The sequence below is a fragment of the Stegodyphus dumicola genome, chromosome 2, assembly GCF_044657685.1.
Source record: "Stegodyphus dumicola isolate Sdum_Otavi_A_Nest chromosome 2, ASM4465768v1".
In the NCBI taxonomy this organism is placed as follows: Eukaryota; Metazoa; Arthropoda; class Arachnida; order Araneae; family Eresidae; genus Stegodyphus; species Stegodyphus dumicola.
The window spans coordinates 177244416-177265810 of NC_140769.1; the positions used below are offsets into that span (position 1 = coordinate 177244416).

General features: G+C 33.1%; 1 protein-coding gene across 2 annotated transcripts in view; it reads left to right on the forward strand.

Annotated features, from left to right (window-relative positions):
* Window positions 1-21395, forward strand: part of LOC118204614 (cytosolic carboxypeptidase-like protein 5) — an 80602-nt gene that overhangs the window by 45044 nt on the left and 14163 nt on the right. The window contains exons 5-7 of one of the 2 annotated variants that reach the window (XM_085811472.1): window positions 782-1513; window positions 13636-13872; window positions 19802-19971. In XM_085811472.1, coding sequence (XP_085667598.1) covers window positions 782-1513; window positions 13636-13872; window positions 19802-19971 — 1139 coding nt within the window. The remainder of the gene's footprint in view (window positions 1-781; window positions 1514-13635; window positions 13873-19801; window positions 19972-21395) is intronic. The other variant, XM_085811473.1, reaches the window with a different exon arrangement.

The window sequence follows — 21395 nt, forward strand, 5'->3', positions numbered from 1 at the left end:
TAAATTTCTTTATATTTAATATTAATATGAATAAATATTTTATTTGTGTGGTATATAAATTTCGCAAAATTCAAAACTTGTAATAAGCTCTAAAATTGCATGCATTTTGTAATTTTTTTTTTTTTTTTTGGTTAGAAAAGTATTTGTCAACTTGGATTGGATTTAAGTTAATTGTGCAAAAATTGAAACAATATTTATTACTAATTATTGATAAATTACAGGATTTATATTTTTTAATATATTTAATCTAAAAATATTAAAAGAATCTAAGAAATTCAGATGTTAATTATCATGCACATTTTATAATAAAACAGAAAAGTGTACTATTTATTGTTGCTTGTGTAAAGTGAATATAAACATAGTCTCGAAAAGATCTTTTTCATAGGTATCCTTTCCTTTAGTCAGCAGCCTGACATTCTTCTCTAAAATTGATTAAACAAACTATTATTGAATTTTTCAATGCTGTGGAAAATATTTTGCATTTTTATTTCATTATGCGCATAAAAAGTTAGTCTGTGCCCAATATTGATTAAAATATATGTCATTACTATGATATTTTAAATTATTTTCATGTGTAAACCTATATATATATATTTATGAAACATATGTATTTATGAAAATTTCTCTACTGCTTATTTATGTCAGTATATATATATATATATATATATATATATATATACATATATGCATATGTATTTTTGGTCAGTGTCTTTGATAGGACCGTACTTTTTCATATATCAATTTAATATTTCTGTTATTCTATGGATTAATTTTTTTTCAGGTTATATTCATTAGCAGCAGGGTCCATCCTGGAGAAACTCCTTCTAGTTTTGTGTTTAATGGAATGCTTCATTATTTAATAGGTTCTAAGGACAGCATTGCTAATCGCCTCAGGAATCTTTTTGTGTTCAAATTAATACCCATGTTAAATCCTGATGGTGTTTTACGTGGACATTATAGAGCTGATATACAGGGTTTGAATCTCAATCGTATTTATATGATAGCTAACTTTCAGCAACATCCATCTATATATGCTGCACGAACTCTTCTTCTTCATTATCACACAAGTTACTCGACGCCCAGTGGTTCAACTGACATAAGAAAGAATTATGTAAAGAAATCTAGAAGTAGTCAAGTAAATACGAACTTTAGACGAATCGAAAGAAATCCGCCCTCTTTTACTTCTAAAAGATTGCCCAAAGATTTATTGAACCAGGCTAAAACGTCTTTGCGGAAGCACCCTTTGCATGCTTGTGATACTTTAACTAGGAACCTAAACTTCTTTTCATCAGTTCCTGTTATGCTACCTTTAGTGACTAAAAGCCAAAGTACTGTATGGGGTCCAAGTGGCCTTGGAGTTGATGGAAATTCACCTAAAAAGTCAAAAAAGCTTTCTACTTTAAGAGTGACAAAAGCAGCCAGCCTTAGTGTTTCTATGGAAGACATGAAAGAAGGTGAGAGTTCTTTGGATCCATGCAGTGAATGCAAGCTGCCTGATTATCCATCCAAAAAGGTTAATTCTAATTTTAGCTTTGTTAAACATCTTAAATCATTTTTATTTACAAATTATAATGCAATATATATCAAGTAAATAGGTATATGATCTCTGTTTCTTTTAAATTTTCTTCTAGTTTACATTCCTCGGTGGCCCCCCCCCAAAAAAATGTATGCACATTTTAATATACAAGTATTTTATACGTATGATACTCTTTCTAAATTATTGTCTGCTAGTTGAATGTGTAATATGATGGTTTGCCAACAGATATTGTTATTGTTGTGATATTATGTTAACCAATATAACACTCTCTGATACAATGAAGTTCATTCTAGAAAGTGCAACCATAGTGCAAACCTGACTGTCTTTCAAGTATGTGTAGGAGGGAAGGGAATCTGAAATGGTATTGTGAATTTCAACAAGTTCTGTCCTGAGGAATATGATTAACTGTTAGCATTCATAGGCTTTGCTCACAATCACAATGAGTTTGAAAGGGATCTAATAGTGATAGATATGCATACGAGATGATGAGGCCAACCTCACACAGAAAAAAAGTGAAGCATCTTTTGTTCATTCAGGTGTTAGATGCATTCATAGGCTGACCTCAAAAGTCAACACTACAATGTCCACATAAAATAGAAGTGAGAAGGGCAATTGTACATTGTATTTTGCACAGACCAAATGATGAGTTTACATTCCATTGGCTCTAATTTAGGAGTCAAACAACAAAAATCAGCATTTTATTTTCAAATTTTCACAGGACTAGTTTCGATGGTTTTACTGAATCATCATCCTCGGCTGCAGAAGCACAAATGAACCAAGCTCGTTGAATTGTTGAAGAACGCTGGCAGTTGGATCTGTGTTTGATTTCAGGCAAACAGGTTGTTTGCATGGCTATTTTCATGTTTTACCCCATGTGTAACATGGATACAAGCCAGTTTCTTGTAAAAAGTAATACATGAAGGCATTCCTCCCATTAGGCAGGATACCCCTTGCATGCTTTGCCATAGTCAAATAAACCAATCTAAGAATTGAGCATTGTTTTGAGTACAATTTTGGTTTTATCACTGAACAATTATCCACCAAATTTTCTCCAAAATTCCCTTATTGAAACCTTTTAGGCTTAAACTATTTTGTTACGAAAATGGTTAGCAATCCAAACACTAAAAATTCCTTCATTTTTGATTCGAGAGAGGAATTTAGATAAAAGACAAAAGGAATGACCTTAAGATTCCATTTAGACAATATTATATTCTCCCAGCAGAAAGAAACTTGTGGAAGTTTCAAGATAATTAACCAGTATTTTAAATTTAATTGTACAATATTTCAAAGTAAGGAAATTAATATATGTATAAAGCAGAAAAATATCGGTAGATTTCAAGTACCAGTTAAGATTTAGACAATTCCTGTGTGTAGCAAAGTTGATGTTGAACAAAAGCTTTGCTTACGGCTAGCATAAGTAAACAGGCCACCCAACTGGTATAGTGGTTAGCGTCACTGAAAGGCATTCCAAGGGACCTGGGCTCGAATCCCGGACAAGGCATGGATGTTTGTAAATGTATAGCGTTGGTGTGGCACTCTAGATATGCGGCGAGTCGAAAATCCTCTCGTGTGGTTTGGTGGAAAAGTAGAGGGTGTGACCCCCCAAGGGGTGCCTTCCATCAAAATTGGGGGCGGAACTGAGCTAAAACGCACTGTCACCTGTAAGGTGCTGAATGCTGGTTGCCTACGACAGGTACATTTTGTGCTCCTTGCCATGAGGAATTTCATGGGCTTGGGCTGATGTTACTGTCACACAAGTGAGCATAAGTAACAACAACATAAGTTTACAGACCGTGTAAAGAATGATACACAATTCACAGTGAAGCCATAGGTCTGTCAAGATTTGCTAAGGTGGGTAAGTGACAATCTGCTAGCTGAACGCAACTGTTGTTTTGGAAGGTTAGGAACTGCGTAAGTGTTGACATCAAGATATGGAGTGTTGTGGAGTTAAATGATTGGCTGTTGAAAGGTGGAGTCAGTGCTGAAGATGGAGATGACAAATTAGCACTTGGGATAAACAAAACGAAATAAATAAATAATTTTAAAAAAGGAATCTTTTATGAGCCAGAAGGGTGTGTGAATAAAATAGGTTTTTGCGGGTATAATTTTAGTTAAAAAAATACTGAATGAATAATTTACAAGCTTGTTCAAACAGTCTACACAACTGTTTGACTTTTTCTAAATTATGGCTATTCTTAATTTGGATTAGTTGTCCAGTAAGTAAGTTTAGAATAGATAGATTTAGATATTTTCATCCACAAAAATTTCTTGTATAAGTTTGCATACAGTAAATAACAAAGTTGGTAGGGATTAGTTGTGGAATAAGATTAGTGCTTGGGATAAGTTCTTTTTCTGCTGAGCTCGTATGCCTGTTATCTCTATTATTTTCAGGTGCGTTTTCTGAGCTTGTAGTTTTGACAACTCAGGCATAACTTTTGTCGACTAAAGTAAGAATACCTATGATAGGAACTAAGATGATTTTTTAAATAGTTACAGCATGTGGAGGTGCCTATGTGTTTGACTTTACATTTATTAGAGAGATATGCTTTCGCATAGAACGTGGTTGGAGCCCTCAGTTTTCAGATGACTAGCCAGTATTATAGGCGTTAAAATACTGTAGTATAAAATTTTTATAGTACTTTAAAATTTAAAGTAGATAGTTCTACAACAATTTTTTTCAGTTGGGCAGTCCCCTGGCAATCCCTTAACTGCTGTTTTAGTTGGTGTGTCAGATTTGTGCTTACAGTGTAATACTCCCTTGAGTTGCCGTTTAAATACCTTAATATTGTATTGCAATCATCCATTCTTTTCAGGGATAACCATCAGAGCATCTGAATGAAATTTACCTTGAAATATAGTTTTAGTATTATTTCCAGTTCCAGAGAGTATGTTATGAGGATCAAGCTTAGTTTGAATTTAAAATATTTGAGGTGAGGGGGCGGATTGGTATTGGATTATTACAAGTAGGACTAATGAGTTTTCTGTTTTCCGTTTTATCTGGGGCAGCGTAGTTTCCTTATATCACGTCAAGTTTGTTCTCTACACCTTACATCTTCGCCATCGAGTGTGGATCATAAGAAATGCTAGTGCTCTCCCTATTAGCTGCCATAAACTCTTCGATTGATGGCTGGTGAATGATTCTGTAGAAGACAAACGGCAGGCGCATGCTTGTCTACACTAGTTCAGCTACGGCTGAGATACTGTAGTGAGACAATGTATGTCGCTCTGATATAGTGAAGCGCATTCCAACGTGGACTCTAAGTTCTTGTTTGTGTACAAGGTTAGCAGTGTTTAGTTTTTATTTATATATGAACTGAAAGCTTTACTATGTCTGCGTTTGCTAGTTCTTGTCGTAAGTGCTTAAACAGCCCCGATTCGTTTTATTTATATGTATGGAAGTTTTACCTTTTCCAGTCAAAGGACAAACATCAGTACGTTTGTTAGGTAAGCCAATTTAGCCTATTTTAAAGTGAAAATCATAGGCCCCACATGCAGTGTGTTAAGAATTTATGGATATAGATAAATGCCATGCTGCTTAGATGAAGCACGTTCTAAATTTCATTTGATATACCTATGATTAGGCGAGAGCTCAAAGAGCACTCAAGTGTTTGTTACTTTTGTATAGTGAAAACGTCAGGGTATAACAAAAAAAAAAAAAAAAAAAAAAAAAAAAAATGCATGTCTTAGTTTATCATTTGCTATATGCTCAATGACTCACTTAGCTGAACTCCCAGTACCGGTTTTCAAAGAAATACCGTCTTTGGAAATGCATGAATACGACTATGATGAATATCCAGTTGACCCCAACGACGAAGATTTTGAAATTTAAGATAATTCCGTTCGAAAGGGATTTGACCAGAACGATTTGGGATGATTTAGGACTACCTAAAAAAGCCTCAGAGTAGTTAGCATCAAAACTGCATGAGAAAAACGTGATTAAAAAAAGAGCTAAGTTATCCGACTTTCGATTAAGAGAAAGTGCGTTTCTGCAATACTTTCGAAGTGGTAATGGATTAGCGTATTGCCATATAGTACATGGTTTAATTGAAGAGTTGGGTATTTCAACCTGTAACGCAACTCAATGGCAATTGTTCATCGATAGCAGCAGAAAGTAGAGCTTGAAGTGTGTCTTCCTCCACAGCGGAAATGTATTTGGTGCAGTCCCAATAGGTTATTCAATTTATTTGTGTGGAGAATATGAAGAATAAAAAAGCCTCAGAGTAGAAGAAGTAAAGAGAGCCTTTGGTTTATTGCAATATGACCTTAAAATGGTTTGCTTCCTTGGGCCAACAGCGCGGATATACCAAGTGTCTCTGTTTTTTGTATATGCGGGACAGCAGAGCTCGTGAGAAACATTGGTTGTAATGAAATCGGCCGCCAAGATCTGATCTGAACCTGGTGATCCAAACATTCTACATCAGCCAGTTATTAACAGAATGAACATCATATTGCAACCTCTGCTATATAAAACTAAGTCTCAATGAAGCAATCTGTTAAACTGAAGAAGATAGTTTCAAATGTCTCATTTCGTCAGTTCCTTGAAGATGAATATTTCATCGGAAAAATAACAGAACATCAAAATAATGCTTGGTTATCATTCAAAATATTGTCGAAGACTTTTGTGAAAATATACGAGCAAAGAATAATAGCGAAATTGTTCAGCGTCTTCCGGAGAGCTTCAAAATGCTAGGTTGCAAGATGAGAATCAAACTGCATTTTTTACGTAGTTATTTTGATAATTTCCCTAAAATCTTGTTGCAGTCAATGATGAGCAGGTGAGCGATTCCACGTCATGGAGGCATGGTACCAAGGTAGATGGGATGTACAAATGGCCGACTATTCTTTGAGCATCAAGCGGGAACTTCCACAGATTAAACACTCCAGAAAAAGGCATAAGCAAAATTTTTTTGCTTTAATATGCATATACTTTTGAGGCAAAGAGATGGTATCCTGTAGCTTAAAAAGTTGACGTGATAGACAAAAACTGAAGTTATTTTTGGATTCAGAGGCCAAACTTTAGTCAAAATGAAGTGAGAGATCTAAGACAACGAAATTGCTGTTCCCCAATATATATAAATTATACAAATGAATGTATTATTAAAATTTGAAATAAAGATAAAAAAAAAAAAAAAAACCTCTTTTACTTGGCTGTGAGTAAATTTTTTAATAAAGTACGTAATATATGATTTTAAAAACATAATTGAAACAATGGCACAAATGTTATTAATTAGTTATATTATAAACAACATGTGTTATAAATACACCAATTATGTTTGTTATTAAAATTTATAAAATTATTTAAAAATATGTATGCATGTAAATCTCTCAGTTAGTCAAACATTGTATTTTTTAAATCCTATGCCACACAGAATTGAAGCACTTGTAAAAACTAGCTATTTGCCATGCCGCTTATATCATAAATATTTTATGTCTACATAATACGGCAATATTTGTCTGACAGTATAGATGTAAATGTGGTAGCATAACGTAACATAACAAGACGCAGAAAGTGAAAAGATTAATTATCCATACGTCACAAACTATAGTATGAAACAAATTAACTAAAATGACATGTGACAACGAAATTATAGAAAAAATTAAATATCTAGGAAAGAAATGGAGACTTCTGAAAATAGGGAAGGTGTTCCCTTTAATTCGTCCGCGCATCATCGCGATTGCATGCTCTCAATAAGTTTATTGGGTACGTATTAGATTTCGGGGACTGTACCATCACAAGTACAAAGCTGTTTTGGTCATATTCCGTAATGCTCGTGCCTTTGTAAAGGTTTTTAGAACCTTGATTCATTGCTGACAGGCACATTATTGGAGACTGCAGCTGTAGTGCGTTCTACCCGAATTCAGGAGAGCTCTCTTTTTATTGTGAGGTCAGTGAGAAGAAAAAATCTTTTTTTTGTAAGATTGTCGGCAGTTCTCCAAATTAACAATTTTCTCCTGGTGTCATGTTTGATTAATATTGTAAAAATGTTATGTACCCCAGCGTGAGAAAAATAAATAAATAAAAATATTATATACATTTCTAATGTTTAAATAGAAATTTTGTACTATATTAGATTTAAAGTATTTCCTGTTTCCTAAGTCGTTTCAAACAGAAACGATGCTTTTAAGGATGGGTCTTGAAACGGTTTCATTGTTAAAAATTTTAAATACATTTTGTATAATATGGACACATGGCTGATGAAACTTTCCGAGCAGTGTAATTTTCTCTAGATGGTCGATGAGCAATGAGTGATAAGAAAGTATAATTCAGTGGGGCTTTAAAATCTAATTTTGAAAATCCATTCATGTAAATAGTTTTCAAAATGCATTTGAATCCATATTAGAATTATAATGCCTAAGAAAACTGGAAAATTTGAAGGTATCGATTATTATGTGGAATGGTACAGCAACAATGGAGATTGTGATGGTGAAACAATTAAAAACATTCTTTCGAAACATCGAAATAAAGAATAGTGGAAAGAAAGTAATGATGACACGTTTTAATATGAACGAGAGATTTCAACATGATAAAGAAAATGGAGAAATCAAAATCGCTGAAGGAAGAAAGGATTGAATTAATTGTGCGAATTCCAGATAGTTTCTGAAAATTACCAGTATCGGAACAGAAGTGCGCTGTATCTAATCATAGCTAAAAAATCTTCTTTTATCCATCTTTGAATAAACAGTGTTATTAAAAGCATAACAAAACTATTCAATGTTTTCCAACCTGAATAAAATAATTTACGAGTATTTTTTCAAACTCATGCTGCGATGTGGATCTGTCGAAACGTTTACAAAACTAGATAAGCACAAACAACATCTTTGACTCGAAACTTAGGAATTTTTTAAAATCCTTCTGTAAGAAATGTTAGGAAATAACGTTTCTGCACCATTTAGTTATTAGTCATTTTATGGCGTTTTCATAAAGAATGTGACTTCTTAAGATTTTGTATGGGGTACCAGTATCTCAATGGCGATACAAAGCAGGTTAGCTGTTCTTAGACCAGGACTGATAGTGTAGTCCTGTAGCCAGAGCTTAATATCTAAAATTAGAAGTGCCGGAGCCCTAGGGAACGAAAGAAAAAATAAGTGAATAAAATAGCTGAAAATTAAAATAATTAAATTTAAATTAGGAGAAATGTAAAGAGATAAAGAGAAATCTAATAGATTATTAAATTATTTTTAAATAGTTAAACAGAAAAAATATATCGCATCTTGTCTTATTTCGGGCATCGGCTGGAATTACAAGTCCGTTTAGAAGCTAAGAAGCAGCTTAGCCGATCTCCGTCTGAATTTAAGAACTGATTATACGTATAATATACTATTCCAAAAAATGGCAGGTACCACTTTTTTTTTTTTTTTTTTTTTCCAACGCGCCAAGGAAAAAGGATAAAACGATTCAAACTCCATTAAGAGTAATAGTAAGAATTCTAGAAACAGTATAAGGATATGGAAGGAAATTTTAATGGAAAAGTGTAGCTTTGAATATAAAGAGGTAAGAATTCAAGACTTTCTGATCACAATGCTCTGTCGATATATTTCTAGCCGTGAAGCAGAAATTTTCGCTGAATACGATTCGGTAACAATGTGAGAATAAACTTAACACTTCTCTGTACAAGTGACAGCAGTGGTTTCCCCGTTTGGTTACATCATTCGGAAAGTCTACAGGAGCTCTGCAGTAGGAAGTCACTAGCCCGGAACTTGCACGGCCAGAGCATCACTTTTAGTACTCTGAGGAACACAAAATTTGCCCGCTCTTATAAATTCATCGCACATTCTCGAGAATAAGCCTTTGACATATGATTGGGAGCTTTTCTTTCCTTAAAAGTCTCAAACTCTGCGCAAAGACCAGGCCTGCATTCAGAAGTTAGAATTGATTTTTAAGGCACGTTTACTATTAAAAGAAAATTTATCTCCTAAAATTGTGGTTCACTTACATAAAAGAAGTGCCGCAACCCTTTTATTTAGGGCTCCGTTGCGCTGGGGCTGAAATTATAATTTATCTCGAAAATTGAGAAGTACCGGAGCCGGGCTGAGGCGCAATTTAAGCTCTTCCTGTAGCCAGAAATAAGTAACGGTCTGTCATAGATCTTAATGGTTTCTAATCGCTGATATCACAAATGTACTAATCAATAATTACTAATCCAAAAGATAATTTTCACCATAGGAAAAATGTTTGTGGTATAATAAAGATACCGTTCAAGATTTTAGAATTCTTCAATCACATTTGAATGTCTAATGCACAATGGCTTTACAAGTAGAAACTCACTGTAGGAAAACGGAAACATATCAAAGGTCCGAAAAAAATGCTTGTCGTGGTGTTTACGTGAAAATATTACGAAATCTCCATAAAGCAAGTGTGTTCAGTTGTTGCGCTCAGAACTGGAGAGAATTACTACTGTTGTTTCTAATTTATCAAGTGGCTTGTTTAGTGGACCTTTTTTTGTTCTGGAATCAGCCTAAAATGGATATGATTAGATTAGATTATGGGAGAGCACTGGAGAACTTTTTAAAGGGAAACTGGCTCATATTCGCATTATGTATGAAGAAAGCTATGAAATCTCCCGTACGACAGCCTGTTCCCTCGTATTTGAAACCAGGTCGAACTACTAGTTTTAGCATTCTTACCTCTCGGTGACTGGTTGACTAAAGGGGATACGGGAAAATGATGCAAATGCTATGTTGCGTATGCAGTGGAGAAACGACTTTGATGAGTATACAAAAGATTCTAGGCATTTTTTCGAGGGGGGAGTAGAAAATTTGATTTCGTTATCTTCGGTCTTATTCTGCATTATCCAGGTAATGCCAGCAAAATTCTTCATTATGTTCTGATAGCAGGACATACGTTTTGATTGTGATGGATTGTTTCTTTAAGTGAAGGAAGATTCTTTTTCTATTCCTAACTAATTTCACTTCTGTTTTTTTATAAAGAAGCATAAAGTCCTCGGCATAGAGAAGACTTAAATAATTTCATCTGTTTCCAATATCGGCGGACATTGGCAAAGATTTAATCAAATGCTCCTAAATCGTCTTTTATTGTTTCCTGAAACCAGACTTTGGGATCGAAAATTACCTTTATTTTTGGTAGGTTATCGGAATACCATTCATCTCCGATTTCCAGTATGAAATGTCGCATTGCCTTCATTTACTCTTTAGCCAATGGCACCATCTTCGTTTGTACAATGCCTTGAAGACTTGCTTTCTCCTTTGAGAGGACGTATATCATTTCTCAGGGACAAGAAGATGAAGAACTGCTGTCATACTAAAGCGACAAATAAGATGTTTAACAATGGGCACCAGGTATCATTGTGAACTTCTGCTTTGACAAGAACCCAAATGTCTTACTGTGTCGGAAATCGGGCAACGGCGTGATTCTTATCCAAAAAACTGAATCAAAATTACTTCATTACGATAACTTAAACTTTTATTACGACGGAGAATAATTTAATCCATGTTCTTCATAATTTTTCCATGTACAGAGTAAATATGAGCCAAAGTTCCTTAAAAGGTCCTCCACGAAGGCTTCCCTCCCTGCGAGCAAACAGTGCTTTCCCTTAATTAACCAACTACAGTTTGGGGCATTTCATTTCCCGTAAAGTGGAGCACTTAAGGGTGTATTTTTTAAAATTGTATACGTGTAATTGTTTTATTATGCGTAATATAAAGAGAAATTAACGTAACCGTTCACTGCTTGTTAATAGCTTTTGTAGAACTGGAAATGTTGGATTTTGGAAGTTAATGGTTTTGTGGACTTGAAAGGTATTTCTCCCGCCCTTTTAATATGCCTTCGTGGTGTAGTGGCCAGCACACTCAGCGCGTATTCGAGAGGTCTGAGGTTCGAGTTCTGGCTAGGGCATTGCTCATTTTTCATGTCTCCCGTATAAAAAGTATGTCCAAATGTCGACTTTTTAGATTTTGTTGAAATTTAGATTTTTAGCTTATAGAAGAATATTTTTTAACTGAGACGTGGAAGCTTTCACAATCCCCATCTCCATCGTTACCCAGCAAAAGAAAGAAGGGCTACATTCTACTGATCATCTCGTCACTTCTCATCGTCAAGATGACATCCGACTAAGGCTGGGGTGCCTAACGGAATAAGACCATCTTGCAAGTGCCAGTTGTCAAACTTCTTAGTCATTGCAGAAATTTAATGCAAGTTTGATTTATTCAGCAGCGTTCGCAGTCGAAGCTCCCGGCTTTCAGCGTATATATTGTTTGACCATATTTATTGTATATATTTTCGCTTCCATAATTCTTAATAAAGCCGTCGCCTTCGTAATAAAATTTTAGTATAAGTTTTATCGAGCTTGGACTATTTCGAATGTATGTCCATCTCTATTTTTTTTTTTAGTATGTATTTATTCTTTCTTTAGAGCTCCTAATTTTTGTTCAGAAGAAAATTTGCAAGTTGCCCCCCCCGTCCTATTTTCTGGTACTAAGTACATTACATTGCATCTATCGTGTTGAAGCTTCGAAATAAGACAACATTTTATTTTCGTTTGAATGTTGCATTGAGGATTGCATACGAGCTGAGGAAGAGCAGCTAAATACCGCTGTAAGAATAATAAATAATAATGTAGTAATAAAATAATTTGCAGATCAAATAAGCGACTGGATGGATCATAGAATTGATAATTATTTTAGATTTTTAATCTGTATAGAGGTAATGACGCGTTTGTGTTAATGATGAAAAGCTGGTGTCAGAATCCTGGAAGGTTATAGTAGAAAGAATCAAAATTTCTGGCAACTGAAATGCAATGAAATGTAGATAGGAGTGTATAACTGATCCTCAACTAAAAGTGAGAGAAACACGGGGAATTATTAAAACAATATGTGTGATAATGATGGAATATTTTTATGGCAAAAAGTGGTTTTAGCCATGTATACATATTTTTGTACGGGAAAGAGTATGTTCTTTTGAATAGTAATGGGGAAGTTTTGAGGATGTTTGACAGAAAGATAGAATTTGTTTGCATTGTTCTTTATATAATCATTTATGTATTCGATTCTTGATTTTTGAGCGTTTGTAACTTGTTGAAGGATCTTTCTGTGAATGGCTTGTATTTTGTGCATGCACGCAGATAGAGAACCAGACAGAGGGCCACAGATACAGGAGACATAAGTGAGAGCAGATTTGAGTACCAAATAACCGAGAAACTTATGATTGCTTTTTATATGACAATATCACGTGATTTTAAATATGGAATTTGAAATGCATGGTTAGAAATGATCACCTCTCAGGATTGTAATTAAAATTCGTAGAAACTGATAACTCTTCATGAACATGAAAGAATTCAGCAAGTCTAATTCATCAGCTGAAATTTTTTGAATAATTTTGCAAAAAAATCCCAATCTTTTCACTTTTATGCAGTTATACTGAAATTATTATCTTCTACTGCTGAGTTAGATTTTCTTGAAACTTTGTACATTCATCGGAATTCGTAACATCAGTTAAAAGTTTTAATTCTAATTACCACTTTTCAAGAAGCGTAGAAGCGTTGGTTTTGCTTAAATGGTCCTGTATTATCATTATATTAAAAAGGGTCGAAAACAGATTGCGTATTATTTGTGACTGATTTCCCAATCTGAAGTACTCTCATTTTCGTCTGACCTACAATGGCAGTTAGGTAAAGTAGGGGGGCAATTTTGTGGGGCAAGAAATGGCACTACTTTTGATCGATGTCATTCTTGTCTTTTTGTTCCGGTGAAGAAAGCTGGTGTCAGTTTTCGAAAATTATGGTTGAATTTATCGGTTTTTGAACTTTATGTGTTATGATTAAATGACAATATGTACTTGTTCATATCGTTTTCCTGAAAATAAAGTATGCTTTTATGTTTATTCTTATTGAAAATATGTATAATTCAGATAAAATTTATATACTTTACTGTGTATCTGGAGGATATTTGTGATCGTTACAACAGAGCAGGAATATTCATTAATATCTCTGATGTTTGCAGTTAAGGCTTAACTTTTAAACTAAAGCACAGCTCATTTTCTTCATCTTCCGCGTGTAATTTTTATGTTGGTTATAAGGGTAATTTCATTTATTGTTTGTTTAAATTCTATTATATAAATGAATTTGAATGTGTTTCTATTACAGATAAATCTTGAAAGTGACTCATCGTGCAATTGTATTGAAGCAAGCGATGCTGATGATTCATCTTCCTTTGATTGTGAAATGCGATTAGGAGAAGGAGATGCTTCTAAGTTATTGAAAGATGTTCCATGTTTGAAACCTGAGGAGAGTGGAATAGCATATTATTTCGATTTGCATGGACATGCCTCTAAAAGAGGTTGCTTTATCTATGGAAACTATTTTCCTGATGTTGATAAAATGGTATTTCCAATATTGTTTTTTATTTTGCTTAGGAAAAATGAATAACTAATGATCTTTTTTAACACTTTTACATACACATATATGCCCCTTTTTTTCTCATTAGGCGGTTTATTGAAATATGTCCATTTTTACATTAATGCCCCATGCCAGAGAAAAATAAAAAATGTAACTGCATGATATACTTTAAAGTGGAGAATTCTGCATGGACGAGAATTCCTAACCTCTTTTCCCCATACATGTGACTTTATATACTCCCCCCCCCGTTTCCTCCATTCTGAAAGTTGCTGTATTTTTAACGAACAGCCTATTTTAGTGACAGGGACGATATGAGTTATTCTCGTAAGTATTACAAAAATTTTGCAAAATTAGAGTTTTTCTAAGCGGATAAAAACTTAATGAAAATTTATGTTGCTGCATTATGTTTAAAGAAAGTAAACTTTGTGATTGGTTTTGCTTAACTTGATTTTTTGTTTGTTTGTTTGGATCAAGTATTTAAATTTATTAGTGACCTCTTCCTGTCGACTCGATTTTCTTGAAAATTTTTATACATATGTATGAGGAAGGACAATACAATATTCCACAGTAATGTTTTCAAAATTCAAGAATTATTATTTTATAATAATTATTATTATAATTTAGTGCTTAATTTCTCTTGCAAGTCCTTGTTTGGTTTCAGCCGAAAACATCGCGGACAAAACAACGCTAACCGAAAACGTCAGGGTACAAAACATCGTGGGAGAAAAGAAATCAAAGAGAAAAACATCGCACTTCTAAAACATCGTGGTACAAAATATCGTCGTCTAAAATAAAGCGGTTCAAAAACCTCACAGCTTAAAATCATCGTCGTCGAAAATATCGTGGTAAAAAATAAAGCACCTGCAAATTATCGCATGACGATAACATCGCACACATACGTTTTTCAAGTTTTAAAACTTATAAATACATATTCGCATAAATATTTGGAAGTGCAAGAAATGTTAATGACACTGACACTTTAAGAATAAACGGAAACAAAACAAGGTGTAATTTTCACCAAAACAGTTTCAGATTAACAAACGTAAAAAAAAAAAAAAAAAAAAAAAAAGTAATTTGATAATTACCTAAGCGATTTTTAGAGAGGGAACCTCATAAAGTTATTTATCTTCATTTTCGTAAACATTTTTAGGCTGTATTTTTCATGAAAAATTATGAGTAAAACTTTATAAATAAGATTAATTTATTAATAACCTTTGTCAATGAACTCTGTAAATTTAAAATTTTATTACGTGCTATAAGTTGCATTAATTTTCTACTCATTTTCAATTTTTTAAATGCTTACGTTTCCTTCTTACTTTCTCAGTAAACACTTATTAGTTCAGACACAATAACACGCCGAATAAATACTAATTCAGAGGTCAAACAACAAAAATCAGCGTTATATTTACAAAATTTTCACAGGACTAGTTTCGATGGTTTTACCGAACCACCATCCTCAGCTGCAAAACCGCAAATGAACAAGATAGGAAATAATGATTAGATAAGATAAGAAAGCCTGGACAATAATAAGCAAGTGGCGCCATCTATTGGTGAAACCAGAACTAAAACATAATTTCTTTAAAGGCCGAAGGCAAATTTGGATTGGAGTTAGGATCGTTAACTAGAACAGAAAGATTTTTATGAATGTGAAATGCCTCTAGAAAATCCAATTCTCCAATGGAAGATGTTTTTTGAATAATTTTGGCAGCAGAAAAATTGAAAGTGTGATTTTCGGACCAACAATGTTGAGCAACTGAAAACTTCTGTGTTTCCTTTCTTCTAACATATGCCTCATGTTCCTTGACGCGAAATTTTAAGGCTCTCTTAGTTTGGCCAATGTAAATTAAACCACACTGGCAAGGAATCCTATAAATACCCCAGGAATTCATATCCGGAATGGGGTCCTTGAGTATGGAACTCGGAATTTTATTGATGGGAGAATAAACGACCCGAAAGTTAAATTTCTGCAAAATATGTGCAACTTTATAGCTAATTGATGGAAAGAAGGGAAGGACAACAGAATTTTTATAATCTCCTAAAACAAGAGTGTGCCTTTTAGTGTGTTGAGAAGAGAATTTTTTAACTGCTTGATTAATAATGTTGGGTGAAAAGCCCCTGTCAATAGCTATTGCTTTTAAATAATTTAGTTCTTCATCAAGGGCTAGTTTGGAGGAGCAAACTTGAAGAGCACGGGAAACATAGGAATAAAATGAAGCTAATTTTTGTTTAGTCGGATGACATGATTTAAAGTGTGGTGGAAGGCAAACCGATGAAGGTTTACCGTAAACCGTAGTACTGAAGTTGGATGTGTTACGTGTGACCAGAATGTCAAGAAACGGAAGAGAATTGCAAGTCTCAAGTTCAAAAGTGAACTGAATAGCAGGATCAATAGAATTCATTTTTGAAAGAACTTTATTTAAATCATCTTTATTACTTTCAAACAGGGTAAAAGTATCGTCTACGTAGCGGAACCATGCCAGGAAGTGTAAAGTTTCAAACAATTTTGATTAATAATAATGCATGTAGATATCAGCCAGGATGGGACTGAGGGGGCTTCCCATGGCTAATCTCTCAGTTTGCTTGTAATATTTATTTTGGAAAACAAAATGTGTTTGTTTCAAACAGAGTTGAGTGAGAGAAATTAGCTCATCAATTTCGATGCAAGAAAAATGAAATTCGTGAAGTCTGGTTTCTAGACATCTTAATGCACCCTCCACTGGGACATTGGTGAATAATGATTTTACATCAAAAGAAATCATGATTAAATTACTAGGAGAAATGTTTTTAGCCATTTTTACAAACTCTATTAAATTTCTTATAGTGTAAATGTTATTCTCTAATAGAGTTGAAAATCTAGAAACTAAATATTTAGCTAATGGATACAAGGCAGTACCTAAATTTGATACAATAGGCCTGGTATTCCTTATACCACTTTTATGAATTTTGGGAAGAGCATATAATCTGGCACAATTCGCAACAGATGGGATAAGCGAATGTTTTAAATTGCTTGAAATGATTTGCGAAGATTTGATCGCAGTTTTTATTTTTGACAAGTCCGAAGGTGAAGGATCTTTAGGGATCGGATTATTAGTTCATTCAAAAAATGAAACATAAAAATGAAAACTGCATGTTTGCGATGTTATCGTCATGCGATGATTTGTAGGTGCTTTATTTTTACCACGATATGCCTTGCGTTGTTTTCCCCAGAACGTTTTCGTCTGCGATGTTTTTGGCGGACACCCTTGTTTAAAGGTTAATTAATCGTCGCGGAATTTTTTATCTCCACGGTATCGGAGAGAGCGGGAAAGACTTGTCCAAATGAATGTTTTTCGAAATTTCTGACAGTTTTATTTAACTTGGTTTCTCTGTTTATGTGGGCCAAATCTTTATATTAATTTCTTATCCATTTCTAGCAACCCGATTATCGTGCAGATTCTGACACGTATTTATGATGACAATACGATATTCTGTAGAATTTTTTATTTGTTCGTTTAAATAAACGAAGCCATTAGCATTATCATATTTAGAATCTTGGTGAATGTCTGAGTGAATCGAAAGAGAAGTAGCTGAGTAGGATAATTTGATTTTAATCAGTAATTGTTCTCCGAATTGGAATTTAGGACATAAATAAATGATGTGATTAGTGTTTAGGAAGCTATTTCATTGAAAATTTTGATGTAATTTTTTAGATTTTTAAGACATTAAGGACTTTTCAGGCCAGAAAATTTGCTATTGCCCCATCGAAATTTGAACCATGGATCTTCCGATGCTAGCCCAACGTGCTAGGTTGTTAAGTCTTTATCAATATAAAGAAAATTTAAGTACTTTTCTAACTTAAATGAGCACCTGAAATATTACAATCAAAATAAATTATTTTTTATGCTAATTCTAATTTATTATTTTCCTTTGGGAATGATAACAACAACAATAATAATAATTAACGACCACAAACTTTTAGTGTCAATCATCAGAATTTTTATTTTGCTAAATTGCAGTTAAATGTGTATTAGCTTTACCTCTTTTAATATAAGATGAGTTATCATACACAGCATTTGAATATCAATCATTCAAAAATTAAGTTATAGGTAAAGAAAAGTCTTCATTAAGTACAGTTGCATCTGTAGAAAAAATAGTTAAAGTTAAATTGTCAGATTCTTGGATTTTCAGATTGATGAAGAAATTACGTCACATTTGTTAATTCACTCTTTTTTTCTTTAAATAAATCACATTTGAGTCTAGTATAAAAAAACAATATTTTCTTCTAGCTTTAAAAGTATGCATTAAAACAATATCTGATTAAAATTTAATTTTGCATAATTGTAAACAGTAATTAATTAAGCGTAAATGATAATTTAAATTAATGGTATGTTTGTGGCATGAGTTATCTTTATTAGTATGCATGCACCAACAGAAAAAAGTGCAGAAAGGAAGAAAACAAATGAATGAGGTAAAACATAAGTAATTTATTATTATAACTGATTATTAATTAAATGTCAATATTTTTCTTGTAAAAACATGTTAAGAACAAGATACGTTTGCAATCAAAATATGCAGCATTACTGGTTGCAAATATTTTGGCTAGGTTTATAATCTAATTTTTATACAGTACAAAGTCCGAAATCTGGACTCTTCGGGACTTCGGCAATTCCAGATTAGGGTTTTTTTTTTTCTGATTATAGATCATCAATTTAAATCTGGTAAGATGGAATGCAGAAATTATGCAATTAAAAATATGAAACTGTAATTTATGAAATAAAGAGCAGTTATGATCTAAAGGGTATCAAAATAAAAAAAAAAAAAACTTAATATTTATTTGTTTACTTTATTAAACATTTCTTTCAATGTAAGTTGTTTAGGTTGCTTCGTTTTTTGTGCTAATACTTTCTCTTTAATGATTACTTCAACATGATCAAATTATCCCAATTAATTTTTAAATTCTTCTGTTAACGACTTGCATTTTACTTTTCACACTTAAGTCGACATTCTTTGAAATCGCAATGTGGAAAAATGCGCAGAAATTATCAGTGATTTATGGTACTATCAATATTTTTTGAAGAATAGTTATATTGTAATATAGTTTATTTAATGTTTACAGTGCTGAAATTAATATAGTGTTGGTGGTGCATTGAGAACACGGCAAAGCACACTAGGGCTATCTGCCTAAGGGCAGGGATACCTTCGTGGAGGACTTTCTAAGGGAAACTGGCTCGTATAGAAATTAATATGTAATGCCATTGAATTTTTATATTATTTTTAAGAAAACGTTGACTGCAATGTTGATCATCCTTTTGTATTTCAAGATTGAATTGTCATCCTAGTTTGTTTCCAACTTAAACTCTTTATTATTAGTAGTAGTAGTTTTGAAATTATTTAATTATACTATTTAAACTTTCTCACTGGGAATAATGTAGAAGGTATTTTTTACATTACCATATACTTAAACTAGCTCTAGTAAAAAATCATGTTATTTTATATAGATTTCCACAATTTCATAAGAAGCATGCTGTCATATAGTTAAATCCTATTTTTTGATGACAGTTCCAAAGCCGAAACTTGTATTTCTTATTGAGAGAAATAGACTAGAAGGGTAGAATATAATAATTTGAGGTCTTGAGTACTATAAGATAGTTCATCACATGTGGATAATTCAAGATTCATAATTAAATGGTTGTTTAGCATTAAAATTTTTGCATTCTATATTGACTTGGCATTTAATCCTCGATATATGATTATTAATATAATAACTGAATAACAGTATGCAAAAACGGAATGATAACCATTTGTTTTTTCGTATTGTTATAATTAAATATTTCTCAAAGAATGAAAATCTGATAGCTTAATTCTATGCTTTGATATGCCAATTATAAGTATATATATTGCCATAGCATTCGATTAAAATTTTTCATTTATGTAGGTTGAGTGTATGTTTCTGCCAAAACTTATGTCCATCAATTGTCCTTATTTTGATTTCTCTGCGTGTAATTTTTCTGCCGAGAATATGTATTCTGGGTCCAATTCAAACATTCAGAGCAAAGAAGGAAGTGGACGTGTTTCTTTATATGTACTCACTGGAATTATTCATAGGTAAGATCTTTTAATAATTTAATTTTTATTACAGATTTTCTCTACATGCGTAAAGTTTTTACTTAACCTTCTCACGAATATTAAATAATGAAAAATTATTGATACAATAAAATATATATACAGAAAGATATGAGAAACTCATATTTGCAGGTAATCAGGGCAGGTTGCTTCACTTTAAAATGCTTGCAAATTTTCGAGCATTTTTGCATCGAAACATAGCTTTCAATTTGACCACTATTACTATCATAAACTTTACATAAACTATTTTTCTATGAAAATCCGGTCAATTATTTCCTGAGTATTTTCTTGACCTTCTTATAAGATTTTAAAAGCTTTCCAGAATTTTCCATTTGCAGAAGCGTCAGATATTCCATTTATCAGACTTCAGATAGCTGATATTTAAACCATTTTGTAAATGGTTGGAAAGTCTGAGAGAGATAGGGAGAGAGGAGACAGCCTAATTGATAAGTAGTAATCATCAAAAACGAAGAGGGCTATCGGGAATTTGGAAAATTTTCCAAAGCTCCGATGCGTGTGACGCTGTATGGTTACCTGAAATCGATGGCTTAAATGGATGAAACATTAATCATAATTCTAGAATTCGTGGATAAAAAAGAATGATAAACTCGTCAGAGGAAAAGGATTTAATGACACTTAAAAAATCGAAAAATAATTTACTGTTAACCGTTATTAAATTTGACGTTTTAACCCCATCGTCTTTACCTCGTCTCAAATTCATAATACAGTCATATTTATAGATGTGTGCGATTGTTTGCCAAGTTTAAGACTTTTACATGGGTTTCCCAACAACCTTGGTGAGGGTTGCTTTATTCATGATACCGAACTTCATATGGGTGGCGGCACATTTTTACCTTATTTCAGAGTCTGATGTTCTGCTTGATGAATGCAGTTATTGTCTTTTAGCTATCCTTGCCATTATATACAATTTTTGAGGTTCTTTTGCATAGTTAGGTAAACTGCACATCCAACATTTCCATGTATTTTGTAGCCATCCGTTAATGCCGTGGTTTTGTTGCTGATGGATTGTGCTGTTTCTTGTTGAAATTTTATCCTTCTATACAGAAGAATAACATGCCTGTTATAGGGAGGGGACGATATTCGTATTCTTCACTTCTCTAAGGTTTAAAGGTGGTCATCAAAGGAAATGTTTTAACTGCATGACTCCTGTATAACTAGCTTCATCTGTAGCATATAGATGTAGAGGTGTTAATCCGGCAACGATACTGAGCGCAGCACTTGAAGTTGTATGAAATCCACGCGTTATGCATAAAATAAATTGACGTTTATTTTATGCATAACGGGAGAATTGAGGTTAGAATTTTCTTTCTTTCTTTTTTTTTTGAATTGAGGTTAGAATTTTCTTTTTGCGCTCAGCCATAGGTATGGCTGAAATGGTGGCGCTA